Source organism: Pollicipes pollicipes, unplaced genomic scaffold (genome assembly GCF_011947565.3).
Source record: "Pollicipes pollicipes isolate AB1234 unplaced genomic scaffold, Ppol_2.1 Scaffold_6052;HRSCAF=7182_pilon_pilon_pilon, whole genome shotgun sequence".
NCBI lineage: Eukaryota > Metazoa > Arthropoda > Thecostraca > Pollicipedomorpha > Pollicipedidae > Pollicipes > Pollicipes pollicipes.
The window spans coordinates 25,544,861-25,562,562 of NW_023596805.1; the positions used below are offsets into that span (position 1 = coordinate 25,544,861).

General features: G+C 53.1%; 1 protein-coding gene across 1 annotated transcript in view; it reads right to left on the minus strand.

Annotated features, from left to right (window-relative positions):
• Positions 1–761: 761 nt before the first annotated feature.
• LOC119104396 (NACHT domain- and WD repeat-containing protein 1) overlaps positions 762–17,702 on the minus strand; it is a gene marked incomplete in the record, with an annotated part of 152,207 nt that continues 135,266 nt past the window's right edge. The window contains 13 exon segments of the mRNA XM_037228092.1: positions 762–832; positions 2,529–2,643; positions 4,878–5,040; positions 5,347–5,459; positions 6,315–6,398; positions 7,266–7,456; positions 8,144–8,290; positions 9,036–9,210; positions 10,647–10,742; positions 13,084–13,190; positions 15,227–15,354; positions 16,099–16,222; positions 16,977–17,108. Coding sequence (XP_037083987.1) covers positions 762–832; positions 2,529–2,643; positions 4,878–5,040; positions 5,347–5,459; positions 6,315–6,398; positions 7,266–7,456; positions 8,144–8,290; positions 9,036–9,210; positions 10,647–10,742; positions 13,084–13,190; positions 15,227–15,354; positions 16,099–16,222; positions 16,977–17,108 — 1,646 coding nt within the window.

The window sequence follows — 17,702 nt, forward strand, 5'->3', positions numbered from 1 at the left end:
ACCCAGATGTGCTGTCAGGACACGCTAAACATAAACTTATGACGTACAAGATAGAGGAGGAAATATATTAGGGGAAAACCAGCGCATAAAATGAGATAAGATGCATACCAAAAAAGGCGGTGACATCCATGAAAAAGACAGCAGACTTCTCGCTGCCGGATAGTCTTGCAAGGTAGGTGCCAGCGAGTACTCAAAACACCGGTAAGATTGTTTGTATTAAAACAAAAAATCCTACCGGTCTGTAGCGGATTGGATAGTGTACGCCCGGTCAGTATGGTAACGTTATTCCCCTGGTGTTATTCACAAGCATGCATCACCAATTTTTAACGAATTGTGAATATTTGTCATAACAGAACGATAACATGTCAAGTCCTAAGCCGTTATTGTATAAACTGAGTTGTAATACAGCAGCGTACATAATAAGCCAGCTTTCGCCACCACCCCTCCCCCGCATAGAAATTGCCATTGTTCTCAAGAGGTAATAGATATATTGACAAAACACCGCTGGTTAAGACTTCGGTGTTGTACGTTCGAAAGGAAAAACACACAGGAAAAAATTAAAATCCACGACACTTGACCCTCTTCTGTGTCCATTTCGCGTAAGCTTTCTGGTCGCTCCACTAACCTGGCCGCTATTTTTCCGGCATCATTGGATATACACAGACCCGCCACCGCCACGTGCAAGTTCACAGAGGTCACCCGCTGTCCGGAGGTCACACTGTGTACAAACAGGCAGCCGTTCGACGAGCCTGGGACAGAGGTCACGTGGTGTCAGAGGTCTCCAGCTGGCCGGAGGTCGCGCTGCGTACAGACAGGCAGCCGTTCGACGAGCCTGGGACAGGAGTCACGCGGTGTCAAAGGCCCCAGCTGAGCGGAGGTCACACTGTGCACAGACCGGCAGCTTTTCGACGAGCCCGGGACAGAGGTCGACACGCGGCCGTACGCCGAGCCTGGGACAGAGGTCATGTGATGTCACAGGTCATACTGCACATACAGAAGACCTTCAGCACGTCTGACCGGGGGGGGGGGGGCTGGGGGGAACGGCACATGGGCAAGTGGCAACGGCACGGCAAGTAGCAGCGGCACATAATGGTATTATATTTTGGAGGACAGGTTTTTGCCGAAAGAGCATATGGAAATTGATGTAAAAAGGCCATACAAAACATGAAAGGTAGTGTAGCAGACAGCTGGCGAATGCATTTTCGGTATGATAAGTTTTGGTGAATATCTGCTGGAATGAAAGGAAGTTGTGCTGAGTTAGTCTGGGATATTGCAATTTTGCTATTTTTAATACAAGAACTCAAAATTCCATAAAACCAGAAATTGCAGGTCTTAAACGCTTATAGCCCTAAATCTAAAATAATATTTTATTTCGCCACCGGACTTCGTATGACACCTTGGTGTTCGTTACCATCGTAGGAGAAATCATCATGATCTTGAAAAAGTTCCAGGGAGCTGTATTGACCATTGTTCCTAACTACAGCATACACAACTATGCACAATCTCACGTAGTCCAACACCTTAGTGACGTAACCCCACAAACTGTACCCAACACGCCTAAGCCCCTGCGGCCCGGGTCAGGGGCTGACCTGAGATGACCAGTCCGGCGTCGGCCGTCATGCACACCGCCGTCACAGGAGCCACGTGGTCCCTGATCACCTGGCGGGTCTGACCTGAAACACCGGAGCTCAGGGTCAGCACAGGGTCAGGTCACCGGCCCCTCATCTGGAACACACCGTGCAGAGCCAGGACACTTAGTCGAGCATAGTTCTTCCTTGGCTGAAACCGAGGGCAGCCTGTTTTTTAACAGCAGGGTTCGGTTCCAACCCTGCTCTCACCGTACGGCCAAGGTAAGTAGCTTGATTACCGTCTGCTACCTCCTGAGTGTTGAGGTGACAGACGTGACAGACTGACAAACATCTCAGTCTCGGCGAGTCCGACACATCCCTTCCCTTGACTGTGCGTCCCTGGCACACAGAACACGATATAGTGGCACAAAACCTAGCTGCCTGGCTCACAAAGCCAAGCAGACAGGCAGACGGAGCACCAACGTATGACCTCTTTTCTGGCGGCGTCTGCTCTCCTATGTGAGTCTAATTTCTGAAACTTTCCCACGGTTGAACACTCATCACCCCAACAGCCGTCGTTACCCACCACCTCCCACACACAGGTGTGTCCCTCTCCTTGTCCCTAACCTCCTAAACTTGGCTGTTAACCCCAGCTTCCTACCACCAGCTCTCATATGAGCATCGCCTGTCAATTTAAGACTAGTACTTGTCCATGCCCATGTCCACGTCCATGTCCATGTCCATTCATTCCCAGCCTGGATATCCCTGTCAGCCCCTCACCAGCGTCCCCCCCTTGCCCATGTCAGCTCCTCATCAGCGTCCTTCCCCTGCCCCTGTCAGCCCCTCACCGGCGTCCATTCTCTGTCCCTGTCAGCCTCTCACCAGCGTCCCTTCCCTACCCCTGTCAGACCCTCACCAGCGTCCATTCCCTGTACCTATCAGCTTCTCCCACTCCCTCACCAGTGTCCACGTCCCAGGCCATGACCAGACAGTCGTCGCCTCCAGAGGCGGCCGTGTGGCTGACATAGGCTGGGTAGGCGACGCAGGTCACCGCCGCCTCGTGCCCCACCAGCACCTGCCGAGGTCACCCCGTCAGCACGGCGTGACAGAAGAGGCACGGTCAACAGGAGCCGACACAAGATGGGAGGGAAGAAATCTGGACAGAAGTCAGCACAAGATGGAAGGGAGGACACTGCCAACAGAGACCAGCACAAGATGGGAGAGAAGACACTGCGAACAGGAGCCAGCACTAAATGGGAGAGAAGACACAGTCGACAGAGGCCAACACAAGATGGGCGGGAAGATATTGTCGATAGGAGCCAGCATAAGACAGGAGGAAAGACACCTAGACAGGAGTCAGCGCAATATGGGAGAGAAGACATCATTAACTGGAGCCAGCACGACATGGGAGGAAAGAAAACTGGGCAGGACTCAGCACAAAATGAAGGAGAAAGCAGTGTCAACAGGAATCAGCACTAGATAAGAGGGAAGGCACCGTCAAAAGGAGCCAGCACAAGATGGGAGAGAATACATCGTTCACCGGAGCCAGCACAAGATGGGAAGGAAGACACCCTCAACAGGAGCCAGCACAAGATGGGAGGGAAGACACCGTCAACAAGAGCCTGCACAAGATGGGCGGGAAGAACTGTGGACAGGAGCCAGCACAAGATCGGCGGGAAGACACTGTCAACAGGAACCAACACAAGATGGGCGGGAAGACACCGTCAACAAGAGCCAGCACAAGATGGGCGGGAAGACACCGTCCACAGGAGCCAGCACAAGATGGGCGGGAAGACAATGTCAGCATGAGGCAGCACAAGATGGGCGGGAAGACACTGTCAACAGGAGCCAGCACAAGATGTGCGGGAAGACACTGTCAACAGGAGCCAGGACAAGATGGGCGGGAAGACACTGTCAACAGGAGCCAGGACAAGGTGGGAGGGAAGACACCGTCAACAGGAGCCAGGACAAGAAGGGCGGGAAGGCACCGTCAACAGGAGCCAGGACAAGGTGGGCGGGAAGACACCGTCAACAGGAGCCAGCACAAGGTGGGTGGGAAGGCACCGTCAACAGGGGCCAGGACAAGGTGGGAGGGAAGACACCGTCAACAGGAGCCAGGACAAGATGGGCGGGAAGACACCGTCAACAGGAGCCAGCACAAGATGGGCGGGAAGACACAGTCGACAGGAGTCAGCACAAGATGGGCAGGAAGACACCGTCAACAGGAGCCAGCACAAGGTCGGCGGGAAGACACTGTTGACAGGAGCCGGCACAAGATGGGCGGAAAGGCACCGTCAGCACATGATGGGTTGGAATGTCTAGATCCAATGTAACAAGACGGTTGGCATAGCGCGCACACACATTTTTGCTGGCTGTGGTATCACGAAAACTGATGTTATGCCTGGCAATACATCGTATCAAGTACAAGGTAATCACTAGAGCGGCGGTGGGCAAAGGAGTGGGAGTGGATGGACGTGGCGCCGCTGAGTTCCCTTGAGAGTGTCGAAGCGACGCTTGACTCCCGGCTGCAGACGTCCCTGTGGATTTGGTTGCCTCCATATTTGAAGGTGGAAGTATTGGCAACAGGGCTGGACTGCTGGGCCGGAGTTGGTCGCCAGGTGGGTGGCGCACAACGCACACAGATGCAGAGCGTGCTCGCAGACGTACTCTTAACGGTACCGATGCAGACAAGAAACGCTTTCCTTATGGAAAGCTGGCGATTAACTTGAAAGGAATGACGGAAATCATGTTTTGTCTTTTCAAGTTAAGTCAACCAGTTAAAGTAAAGTAGATTAAATAAAAACAAAATATCAATATAGAATATCAAATTAACGTAATGTAAGTTAAGCGCTTAAATTGATATCTTGAAGTATTACGAGCAAAGAGCAATGCTGAATCAAAACCGCTGAAGACCTCATTTAATGGCGCATTGCATCACGTAAGCTAGTAACGGAAAACGTTTTTTTATAATTTTTTTGCTACAAACTGACGCCAGATAACAGGGTTATATCGCAAGAAGCGCAACAGGGTTTTATTGGAAGAATTTCCATCACGCAAGAAGCAAAGCAGCGTCGGCCTCATTTCGAAACTTGCCGTGCCACACCAGCGAAAATATGTCAGTCACTGATACTGTCGATACTGTTGCTCTACCGCCAGCGGGAGGTGACCATAATGACCAAAAAAACAGCACATCTTTTCAGTCTCTTTATCTTCAGAATAATTTTGGCTACCTTTGAATTGAGTTCACCGCTCCGTACCGCCCCGTTAGGCATTGTCACATTTGTTACGTCATTTTATCACGTCACGCACCTGCGTAAGACGCCCCTCCGCGATGGTCCAAACTTTGAGCGATGCGTCGTTGGAGCCTGTGATGACGTGCAAGCTGTCGCTGCTGACGTCAAAGCAGCGTATGACGTCATTATGACTGATTGTGTTCTTGGTTTCGTTTTTATTCAGCGTCCAAACATACAGCCTGAAACAGATGGAATACACGTCAGTGCATAAGGAAGTGCGGCTAAGCTTTAAATTGCAGTAACCAATTCCCGAAAAGTGGCACACAATCAACTCCTAAAATGATGCACTTCGTGATCCTGCAACAGCTTTACCAGTCATGTAACATGCACACAACAGCGGCGATAATACTAAAGTCAAGTCCAATCATGGCTTTCTTCTCACAATCACGATCCCAATGACGTCATAGGCCGTCAGAGCCCAAAACGCAGGATTCCGCATCCCAGCAGGGCGCCCCTTCGCCGGCACCCGGTCGCCGTGAGCTCACTGGTGGCCAGCGCTGTTGCCGGAGATGGCGTAGGTCTGGTCGGGAGTCACGCGGATCAACTCTCCGGGCCCCTGGCAGGTCAGCAGCACCACGCCCGTCTCCACCTGCCACAGCTGCGGCCGGAGGGTATGACGTCGGCGAGCGTAGGAGACGGTCACCAACGGCAGACCGCGATCTTGTTTGAATCCGCTTTGTGCCCCAGTCCAGGTAGTGTCCCACCGAGGTCAAGGGTCCCGACACAACAGTGCAAGCATAAACGTTGCGGCGGTTTAGTAGGGTTGAACGGTTTTGAGATGTACAATTGTGTAGTATATTTGAGAAGTAACATAATTATGCACTGCTGCACCGGTGAATACAGTTTTAAGCCGGCATTGAACCTGGTCAAGTCTACCTCCCCCGCCCCCTGTCTAACGTTCGAGGTATCTAAAAGTGCCTTGAGATATCGCTGCGAAATTTTCAGTAATGCCCACTTAAAAATTATACACCTTTTGTAAAACTAACATTTGTAACATATATATATATATATATATATATACATATATATATATATATATATATATATATATATATAATTATATAGGAACTGAGAACCTTGATAAAAAGAAAAAAAAACATTTGCGTTTTAAACTTGTCGTCATTAGGAGTCTTCATGCTAACTAAAGCCAACTTTCCACAAACTCGTGGCTATAAACACAGCCTTGAACCGTGGGGTATCCTCATCATAAATCCTAAGGACTTTCAGATATCTCGGTTTAAGTAGCACCTGCTGGTCTAGCGAAAGTCAATTATTTTAACACAAGCACTAGGGCATTTTAGAACTAAATTTCTTATGAAACACGGCAGAGTGACGACGCTGCGGCGTCACGTCCCGCCGTAGCGAATTACGTCACACCGCAGCGAGTGACGTCACGCCGCAGCGAGTGACATCACGCTGCATGAGTGACGTCACGCCACGGCGAGTGACTTACCATGAGCACGCCGCCCTTGTCCGCCGACAGAGTGCGCTTGCTGTCCGAGAGCACACATACGGACACCACCGGCGTCATGTGGTCCTGTCCACGGACACATCGCGTCAGTGACAGAGGCATGCCAGGAGCCAGGGGTGTAAATACACCAGGAGCCAGGGGTGTAGATATTCCGGGAACCAGGGGCGTAGATACGCCAGGAGCCAGGGGTGTAGATATGCCAGGAGCCAGGGGTGTAAGCCGCCAAGAGCGAGCGGCGTAGATACGTCAAGAGCCAGGGGTGTAGATACGCCAGGAGCGAGCGGTGTAGATACGTCAGGAGCCAGGGGTGCAGATACGCCAGAAGCGAGCAGTGTAGATACATCAGGAGCTAGGGGTGTACATACGGCAGGAACGATATATGTAGAATGATGTACGTAGACCAAGAACCCAGCATGTGGTTACGCTAGGAGCCGGAGGTGTAGATACGCCAGGAGAGAGCGATGTAAATACGCCAGGAGCCTGGGGTGTAGATACGCCGGGAGAGAGAGGTGTAGATTCGCCAGGAAAAGGCGAACCATCACCATATATTCGTGTCGTCTTGGAGAAATGAGTGGAGGATTTCCATTTAAGGTTCCTGGAAAGCATCGTCGATGTAGCGAAGGAAAGATGAATGCTATATATAGTGATAGAGCTTTCTAAGGCTAGTGTAATGAAATTGGGAGGTCTTTCAGCAGCAGAGGCCTTTCAGCAGAGGTCTCTTCATGCCTTTGATGTGATCAAGTGAAACCCCGTCAGAGAGCACCGAGTGACCGAATTTTTTTCTTTTTGTCTGCGACTGCATTGTCACACGTCTTCTAATGACGCCACCGAATGAGATGACGCCAAGAACTCCGAGAAAGCTCCCATTCAGCCTCTAGACGCACGTCGACGTAAATCTAATGACATCATAAGAACAGATGACGTCACACTCACTGTGAAGGCGGCCACCACCAGATTGAGCGTGAGTCCCCAGACGCGGATGGAAGTGTCTTGCGAGCCGCTGACGGCGTACAGACCGTTCGGCGCGAACTGCACACACGTCACCGGACCCGTGTGACCCTCCAAGGTCGCGTGAAGGTCACCGGATGGCGCCAGCCACACCTTCAGGTGCGAGTCGGAGGAGCCTAGAGACGAACACGAGGACGTGCTTTCAGTGGAAATGTGGTTACTGCAGCCGACGGTGCTTTCGTCACAACGGCTCTTTGGCTGATCTGCAGTTTAAAGCAGTACAATAACTGAGTACAATCGTACAAGAGGTTGCCATAGAAGGATACAATCGTGGGAACTAAACTGACAATGCTACCCATATACAATACAGATGTACACGGTTTTCCCATTCCAGGAGTTTGAAAAATAAGCATACACTTCGTCGTCACAAGCAAAATCCTCTTCTCAATAGCCGGTAACATAGACAGGATAGTGGGTAGTGAGCAAACATACGTTAGTCTTCCTGTAGCGGGGGGGGGGGGGGAGGGGGGGAGGGAGGAGGGCTAACAGTAGACAGGAGTCATCAATCAGTAGCCACCTATCTTAATACATCTCGATGCACAACTGCGCAGTCACGGGCTGCTTAAAACAAATTCAACGTGTCATCAGATCATCATCAGAGCATGATCATGCCCATAGTCCCAGACGTCTTTGATAACCAAGTTACTCATCGACGTCTGCCCTGTCTCGCCCACGGACCTCGAAACGCACTGCACTCTACGAAGAAGTCAACACGCTTTATATTGGGCTAACCATGCAAACAGATCGTAATACGGGTTCGGGCACACGAGCAACGAAACGATTCAAAGCGGCGGGTATCTTACCCGTAACGACCATAGTTTCGTCAGCTGATATGTCCACACAAGTGATGTCCGCTTGGTGCTCCACCGGGATCTTTTTTCGGTCCGACACGTAAACGCGCGGCTTCACTGTCAGAGGCTGTACGTGGGTCACTAGCACCCTGCTGGCACCTGGCGGCCGGCAGACGAACCTCGAGTTAGTCCAACGCCCAGCACTCTGGCGCCTGATCATCAGATTTTGTCTTCACACACTCGTCTTACCACAACGCTTCGTTATAAGAGTTTGCATACTGACCGCTTCGACAAAACAAAAACAAAAAGCGGCATGGACCGCAACAGCTTCTGATCAGACAATGAATCATGGCCGACTTCCCCAGACCGTCTTGACACACTCTCAATCATCGACCAGAGCCGGGAACGAGTCGCGACGTTCGACACGTTTTAGATAGCTGCAGCTGCTCTGCCGCCAGGCGGGGCGCAGGGGAACAGCATACAACCCACAGACCGCCGTGTTAAGGAATGAATTACGTGCCGTTGAAGAGCAAAGACAACACACAAATGAATAACACCCACCCAAGAACCGTAAACTACATGACCGACCCTGAAAAGTCACGTACACCATGATACACCAAGAAACCCACAGCTACGCTATCTCAGGTTTGATGTCACTGCGCTGGCCACCGCGACACATCACGTGACACCCGTGACACACCAGCCCTCCACCGACATTCGCAACACCGCGCTATCCGCCACGGCACATCACGTGACACGCCGTGACACAACAGCTAACTACCGGCCGGCACATCACGTGACACCCGTGACAGAGCAGCTCTCCACCGACCGACACATCACGTGACACCCGTGACAGACCAGCTCTCCACCGACCGACACATCACGTGACCCCCGTGACACTGACCGGCCGTGACGAGCAGGTGGCCCCGCGAGGCGAAGCGGGCCGCCAGCACGGCGCTGCCGTGGCGGGGAAGCGTGCGCAGCAGTCGGGCCGAAGCGATGTCGTATACGTACACCTTTGAGTCCCGGCAGCCGGCCACACACAGCTCACCGTCCTTCGACGACGCCAGAGACGTCACCTGAGGACAACAGCAGGGGCAGCTGAGCTTGGGTATGATGCCAGAGACGACACCTGAGGGCAGCAGGGCAGAGGCAGCTGAGCTTGGGTATGACGCCAGAGACGACACCTGAGGGCAGCAGGGCAGAGGCAGCTGAGGTCGGGTATGACGCCAGAGACGACACCTGAGGGCAGCAGGGCGGGGGCAGCTGAGCTTGGGTATGACCCCAGAGACGACACCTGAGGGCAGCAGGGCAGGGGCAGCTGAGGTCGGGTATGACGCCAGAGACGACACCTGAGGACAGCAGGGCAGAGGCAGCTGAGCTTGGGTGTGACGCCAGAGACGACACCTGAGGGCAGCAGGGCAGAGGCAGCTGAGGTCGGGTGTGACGCCAGAGACGACACCTGAGGGCAGCAGGGTAGGGGCAGCTGAGCTTGGGTATGACGCCAGAGACGACACCTGAGGGCAGCAGCAGGGGCAGCTGAGCTCGGGTGTGACGCCAGAGATGACACCTGAGGGCAGCAGGGCAGGGGCAGCTGAGGTCGGGTGTGACGCCGGAGACGTCCTGAGGGCAGCAGGGCAGAGGCAGCTGAGGTCGGGTGTGACGCCAGAGACGACACCTGAGGGCAGCAGGGCAGAGGCAGCTGAGCTTGGGTATGACCCCAGAGACGACACCTGAGGGCAGCAGGGCAGAGGCAGCTGAGGTCGGGTATGACGCCAGAGACGACACCTGAGGGCAGCAGGGCAGGGGCAGCTGAGGTCGGGTATGACGCCAGAGACGACACCTGAGGGCAGCAGGGCAGAGGCAGCTGAGGTCGGGTATGACGCCAGAGACGACACCTGAGGGCAGCAGGGCAGAGGCAGCTGAGGTCGGGTATTGACGCCAGAGACGACACCTGAGGGCAGCAGGGTAGAGGCAGCTGAGGTCGGGTATGACGCCAGAGACGACACCTGAGGGCAGCAGGGCAGGGGCAGCTGGGCTTGGGTATGACGCCAGAGACGACACCTGAGGGCAGCAGGGCAGGGGCAGCTGAGATCGGGTGTGACGCCAGAGACGACACCTGAGGGCAACAGCAGGGGCAGCTGAGCTCGGGTATGACGCCAGAGACGACACCTGAGGACAGCAGGGCAGAGGCAGCTGAACTTGGGCGTCACCTGAGACGACGCAAAAAAATCAAAGTCTTCTTGTTTAAAGATCTGGTTCTCGACGTAATGAATTCATATGCAGAAAACCGTTGCTCGCGATATACCGCAGGTAGGTTTTTATCGATTGTTAAGCGTAAGAGTGATTCCAGCCGTATCTACTTCGTTTCAATAGCTATCATCGAAAGATCCGGGTAAAAAGGTTAAACATACGCTTACACACCAGACCGGGCGTATCCAACCATAACATGGACGCGTGACGGCGGCCATTTTGTTTGACTGACCCCCAACAGCCGACGAGGTTCAGTACTTACCTGACTTTGATGATTGTGCAGCGAGTGCAGAGGACTGCCGGTGGTGAAGCTGTGGACGTACACCATCATGTCGAGGCAGGCCGTCAGCAGGAACATCTGGCAGCCAACAGGTCAGGTCAACCTGGACGCTGGGGCGACCGTTGGGCACACACCATGGCACATAGATCCGTGCTCCTCAGGAAGCATGCTTGCAAGGGTGTTGCACATTTGCATGGAATTTTGAACCAAAAAAAATATGTTGGATATCGTTCGGTGCAGTTCACAGCCCGTCCTTCTTAAGACGTAACCCCCTCTAGTTTCTGAGTTGCATACCGGCGAAGATGTGCAGACTATTTCTTGCAGACTATTTCAAGGTCATCCAGGTATCCACGCCGCCATAATAATGTCATTCGAATGAAATTACGCCTTGAGGAGCATGTTAACTAAATAGAGATATTATGATATCTAGAGCAGTCTCTTACACCTGCTCGCTGCTTCTCGTGCTCGTTTCAATATCTTCAACTGTTAAACATTTCCTTGAATGTCGCCACGGTTGCCACGCTAAGTGTTTAATGAAGCCCCGAACGATTTCACGTCGTGAAGTATCTGCCAGAATTACTCCATAGGTAAATCGTGAACCGGTTGCATTTCGTGGTGCCCTTGAAAAACCCAACATTGTAAACCATTTGCACTTAAAACGAGATCAGTTGTCGCATGTGTGGGGTATTGACAGAAAGGAGCGAATATCGTGGGACGGCCGAATGGTACGCTCTCCACCAATGGAGGTAGGAGGTAGGACAGGGCCGCCATTAGAAACGGTATGGAGCGCCATTGTCTGGCGTCTAAATCAAGACGAAAAATATTTTTTCCTCGTGGGTTCACCATGCTTATTTGGATAAATGGAGTGCGATATTGTGCCCTCTCTCTTTCTCTCTCTCTCTCTCTCTCTCGCTCTCTCTCTCTCTCTCCTCTCTCTCTCTCTCTCTCTCTCTCTCTCTCTCTCTCTCTCTCTCTCTCTCCCTCTCTCTCTCTCTCTCCCTCTCTCTCTCTCTCTCTCTCTCTCTCTCTCTCTCTCTCTCTCTCTCTCTCTCTCTCTCTCTCTCTCTCTCTCTCTCTCTCCTCTCTCTCTCCCTCTCTCTCTCTCTCTCTCTCTCTCTCTCCTCTCTCTCTCTCCTCTCTCTCTCTCTCTCTCCTCTCTCTCTCTCTCTCTCTCTCTCTCTCTCTCTTTGCACATTTTGCCGGCCTTTCTTGAAGTACGCACCCTAGATATACATCAGAGAAGCACGCACCCAGTATACGCTCTCCCTTCTCACCGTTCGACGTCAAGCCAAAAACCGTACTGTCCCTCACACTTCTGGTCACCGTCGCTCGTTACCTCATGCTGCACATGCAATATATGCGCATAAATAAGACGTTAGTAATAGTTTTATTTCTCGGAGAGAAAAAAAAACAAGAGAATGGTGACATAGATGTGCTGATATTTCGACAACATGCCTTTGTGGAAACAATAGTAGAGGTGTCATTTACGTGAAAATCGCGGTCTGTGAAACTCCACCTCATGTGAAAATTGTACTTCTGCTATTGTTTGGAGGACGACATGTTGCCGAAATACCAATACATCTACATCTCCTTTCGCCTGGTTCCTCTCCGTGGAATAAGGCTATTACTATTGTCTTATCTGTCAATAATGTTCCTCGCAAATGCACTTAGCAACTTAAGTATGCAATGCAACTTAACTATGCAATGTGTTTGTGACATGGGTTGGCGCGTTATGGCGGAATGGTAGACGCGTCGGACCCCCATGTGGGAGCCCCACGGGGAATCCCGGTAGCGCCATGGCCCCTGGGCGCTGATGTAGTCAATGCAGTTGCTGGCGCTCCATGAAAGGGGTGCGACGATGTGCGTCACGTCGCTTAAAGAAACATGTTTTTACGGGACACCATAATGTTGGCCGGCACACGAGCGACCCATGACGACAACTCATTGCACCGTCGAAAACGGACGTGACAGTAACTCACCGCACCGCCGAACACGGACGTGGCGGTAACTCACCGCACCGCCTGACACGAACATGACGGTAACTCACCGCACCGCCGGACACGGACATGACGGTAACTCACCGCACCGCCGGACACGGACATGACAGCAACTCACCGCACCGCCGAACACGGATAAGACGGTAACTCACCGCACCGCCGGACACGGACAAGACGGTAACTCACCGCACCGCCGGACACGGACATGACAGTAACTCACCGCACCGCCGAACACGGACATGACGGTAACTCACCACACCGCCCGACACGGACATATTGGTCTCACCGCGCCGCCAGACAAGGACATTACGGTAACTCACCGCACCGTCGGACACGGACATGACGGTAACTCACCGCACCGTCGGACACGGACATGACGGTAACTCACCGCACCGCCCGACACGGACATGACGGTAACTCACCGCACCACCGGACACGGACATGTGGGTGACAGCCGCGGGCACGCTGATCTCGTTCAGCACCGTCAGCGACTCCAGACACCAGAGGATCACCGTCTTGTCGTGCGACCCTGCCGAGCGGACAGATGTCAGCTGGCTTAGACATGTCATGGTCGCTGTCTGGCTGCACGACACTAGACACCCGCGGGAGAAGTCGGCGGCGCCAAAACTGAAGAACTTCTGTAAGACTTTGCTCGAGTGACAGCGTGCTGCGATCAGACCAATGGATAACGTGGCACATCCGTTTTGTATATAAGGATTAAACTAGTACATCAGGGTACGAAAGAAATGCTGGTTTCACAAGCATGCCGCAGTTCACGGCACTGCGGGGCAACGCGCTTCTCAGTGCCAGGCTAAACTCGGGCTTGGTCTCACCACATCTGTCACACATCGACAAGACTAATCACGTCTGTAGACCGAAACTGACAAGTGCCGCCGTTTACTCTGTGGAAATCCGGATGTGCAACGTAAGAATTACTGCCTCCCCCCCCCCCTTCCCTCACGAGGTTGCACGGTAGGACTAGCTTCTTTTCAATGCGCAAAGGGCGCTCTTAGACCTGCAATATTTCGTAAATTGTGTGTGCTGTTTGCTGTGCTTTTGCGTGCCGTTGGGCCGCGGTTCGTTTGTGCTCAGCATCGTTTGTGGCATATCTGCCGTTAGCTGTCGCACAGCACTCCACGAAGTCAAGTCTATTCAATTTGGAACCCGCTTGCCGTCAACATGTTTTCCACGAAGTCGTGCCCGTCTGCTTGTTTGCACAAAGCACAGATTGACATAAATATTCATGCCAGCTACGATAAAAAAACAAGGCGCACGCTGGAAAGAAATAATTAGGGTTTCTGAAGAGGTCTCTGAACGTCAGTATATGTGGCAGGCTTATTAATGTAAATGACCATCACGCCGTAAAGTAACCATGTGATCACACAACGGGACCTTCCCCACAGCAAAGCTTCATATAGAAGAGCACCGTGCCGCAGCATGGTCTTGAAAAAGTCAACTTTCAGATGACGGTGGCCGGAGTCCAGATACCACTCGACGACAGAAATACACCACATGCGCAACTCCCCAAACAAGACACTGCGCACGTCGACCACACAGCTGTGGCTTGACTTGACCCCCTCCACCCCGTTGACCTCACACCGACCTGACGCCATGACCTCCGACTCGCTGTTGATCTCGATGCAGGTCACGGGGCCCCTATGCTGCGACAGTTGGCGTGGCTCACTGCTGACATCTGGTGGCAGAGATCGCAAACACAATGAGGATCATAAGTGACAGATAACACCTTCACATAAGTGACATCAGTCACGTGAATACTAATAACCAGACGCTAAATTGCGGCACACCGAACTGTTTTCGTCGCTTATCACGTCAGTTGTGACGTCACGCCACATCATACTATCACATCACGTCATGTCAGCTGTGACGTCACGCCACGTCACTGTCACATGACGTCACGTCAGTTGTGACATGCTGTAGGGGCCACATCTTCAGGAAAATGATCGCGAGGCTCCATGCGTGCTCATCACCGCCGCACCAAAAGTGTGTTGTTTTAGCGCTGAGCAGTTCCGTGCGGTTATAACTAAAATTACCCTAACCTGCGCGATGATCAGTTCAGTTTTTCCTGAGCTCGGTCTCCCAGACGGACTACCGTGCGGATACATTCTTCACAATGTTCTCTCTTTACATCACAGCTAGGGTCAAACTCCTGCGTACTTCATTCTAAGCGTGCTCGGCGCTCCTAATCCTCACCGTAAGCGTACCCGGTGCTCTGGTCCGTCACCGTAACGTTCTCAGTGTTACCAGCTCTCACCGTGACCGTGCTCGGTGCTCCTAGCCCTCCCCCCGAGAGCGTGCTCGGTGCTCCCGATCTTCACCATAAACACTATCGGTGCTCCTGACTCTCACCGTGAGTGTGCTCGGTGCTCCCAGCCCCCCCCTCCCCCCCGAGAGTGTGCTCGGTGCTCCCGATCTTCACCATAAGCACTATCGGTGCTCCTGACTCTCACCGTGAGCGTGCTCGGTGCTCCTAGTCCCCCCCCCCCGAGAGCGTGCTCGGTGCTCCTGATCCTCACCATAAGCACTATCGGTGCTCCTGACTCTCACCGTGAGCGTGCTCGGTGCTCCTGAGCCGTGTCACGTACAGACAGCTGTCCTCCCCGCCGCTGACCACGATGTCTCCCCGGCTCGCCAGGCTGGCAGACGAGACGCACAGCACGGAGGCGATGTGCCGGCTGCGGCAGAGTGGCAGCGCCTGGTACGCATCCCTCGCTTTCTCGCGGTGATAGACACAGTTTGTTCACCGCGCGTCAGCGCGTGGGTTCGATGCTCACCTCTGGCATACATTTTCCCGATAAAAGCGGAAACATGCATCAAGGAGGCGATGTCGTTGAGATTCCAGGCATTTTAAAATGCTGAGCAGTGGGTTGTGTGGTTTGTGTGGTTTAAGTGGTTTAACATGCCGGAACAAGCCAGCTCCCCTGGCAGAGCCTCATGGATGACAGGACGTGTTCGTGACACAAACGAAACTTAGCGCAGAAGCTGATTAAAAGAAAACCCGTGCGAATAAACACACACAAGCTTACTCCATAAATACGACAGCCAGGACCGCCCATGTTTTGGGGAAAGGCGACTTTAAGGGAAGAGGGTGTAACATCGCAATGGCTTTGATCCTTGTTCTTATCTGGGACATGACATACCATAGTAGCTGCTACCAATCAAATATCAACTAGAATAATAAATAAAAATATAATATACCATAATACGAATAATAAAATAAACGTATAATAAAAACACAAGACATAATGTACAAAAATATAATATAACAAAAATGTAATATAATATAACATAATACAAAATATAATAAAATATAGCTCGACAGTAAAAACATACAACGCTTACTCGAGCAGCAAAGGTACGAGTACATAACTATGACACTGAAGAGTCACAGCAGCACCAACGGCAACAACAACACCTACTCTATGGTGAATAGCGAGCGGAAGCTGGTGGCGCTCCAGATGATCACCTGACAATCTTCGGAGCCGGAGACCACGTGACGTCCGTCCGGCGACGGGTACACGCACGTGACGTCACCGGTGTGACCTGCCGAAGACGAGGCTGCCCCAGTGCGTGCGGCACGTGTGGGCTCGTGCCCCGAAGACCGCGCTTATGCTGCCGGTCTTTTGTAAGGGGTATGACACATGTCGTCACACGCCCTGTTATGGAGCGTCAGCGATAGCAGAGGCCATTTAGAGCTCAGGGACCACAGTGTAACTGCGGTTCGAGCCCGGTTTTCCATGTGGGGCCCAGCACACTAACCACTCGGTCATTACGCCCCTTTGTTGCTCGACCATGCCGGCCAGTCAGGCCCTGGTCAAGAAAGTGAGGCTAAAGCAGGGAAAAATGTCTTCACGTGGCCTCACAGGTACAATCTGTCTCCAAAACGGTTTGTTGACCTGGACGTGATCCACTGGGATCCGCGTGACCAACTTAGTCAATGCAGTGTTTACGGAAACAAGTACCCGACCATGAGCCAGATCCCTACCACGACTCCGACCCCGACTCTGACCCCGTCTCCGACTCCGACTCCGACTCCGACTCCGACCCGTCTCTGACTCTGACTCTGACTCTGACTCCGACTCCGACTCCGACCCGGACCCCGACCCCGACCCCGACCCCGACCCCGACCTCGACCTCGAACCCGGCCCAGACCCCTGACCCCGACCCTGACTCTGACCCCGGCCTCGACCCCTGACCCGACCCCTACTCTGACCGCGATTCCCACCCCGACCTCGGTTTCTGATTCTGACCCCGACCCCGATCCCGACTATGACCCGACCTCTGACCCCAGTCTGACCTCTGAACGTGTGCACGGAGCGACAGCTGAGCAGATGCCACAGCTGGAACTCTCGGCCGCCGCAGCACACGTACACGTGGACGCCGTCCGCCGCCGGCGCGTACAGGTGCACCGACTCAGGCAGCGCGATGTCTGCCGGGCACGGTGGCGCAAGCGGTTAAGGCGCTGGCGTTCTAACCGGGAAGGCCCGGGTTCGGTTCGCGCCCCAAGCTGGGTCATGCGCCATTCCGGCTCTGGATCACTCCACGAAGCGATGAACATGCGATGACTGCCTGAGCCACCAGCGCTCATAGCTGAATGGAGGGACCTCGCACTGACGCACGCCCAATGTTGGACATGCCTTTATTTCAAGCTCGGCAGACGTCAGGAAGTCGGATAACAGAAAACAGCGAGCTATGATATAGATGGCTTCGGAGTCCTGCGGTGCGAATGTGAACGAGTTCCAAACTTTTACCACGCCACTGTGGGCGTCACCCTGTAGCTTCTCATGCCCTCAGGCAAGTTTAGCACGTCCAGCGCCAAATCACGGCGGGTTGAGCACTACGGCTTCAGTTTACGTCAGACTGCGCAGCGCCACGTTAGAGCTTCAACAGAGACGGCTGGTCTTCGGGTAGCGCCGAGTCCAAAGAGGGCAGGGAGCCAATATCGCTGGGGCCAGTGCGCATGTCCCGGCACATGCTAAGAGAAGCACAAGCTTTAAGAAAACTGCGAAAGTTTCACAGCGAT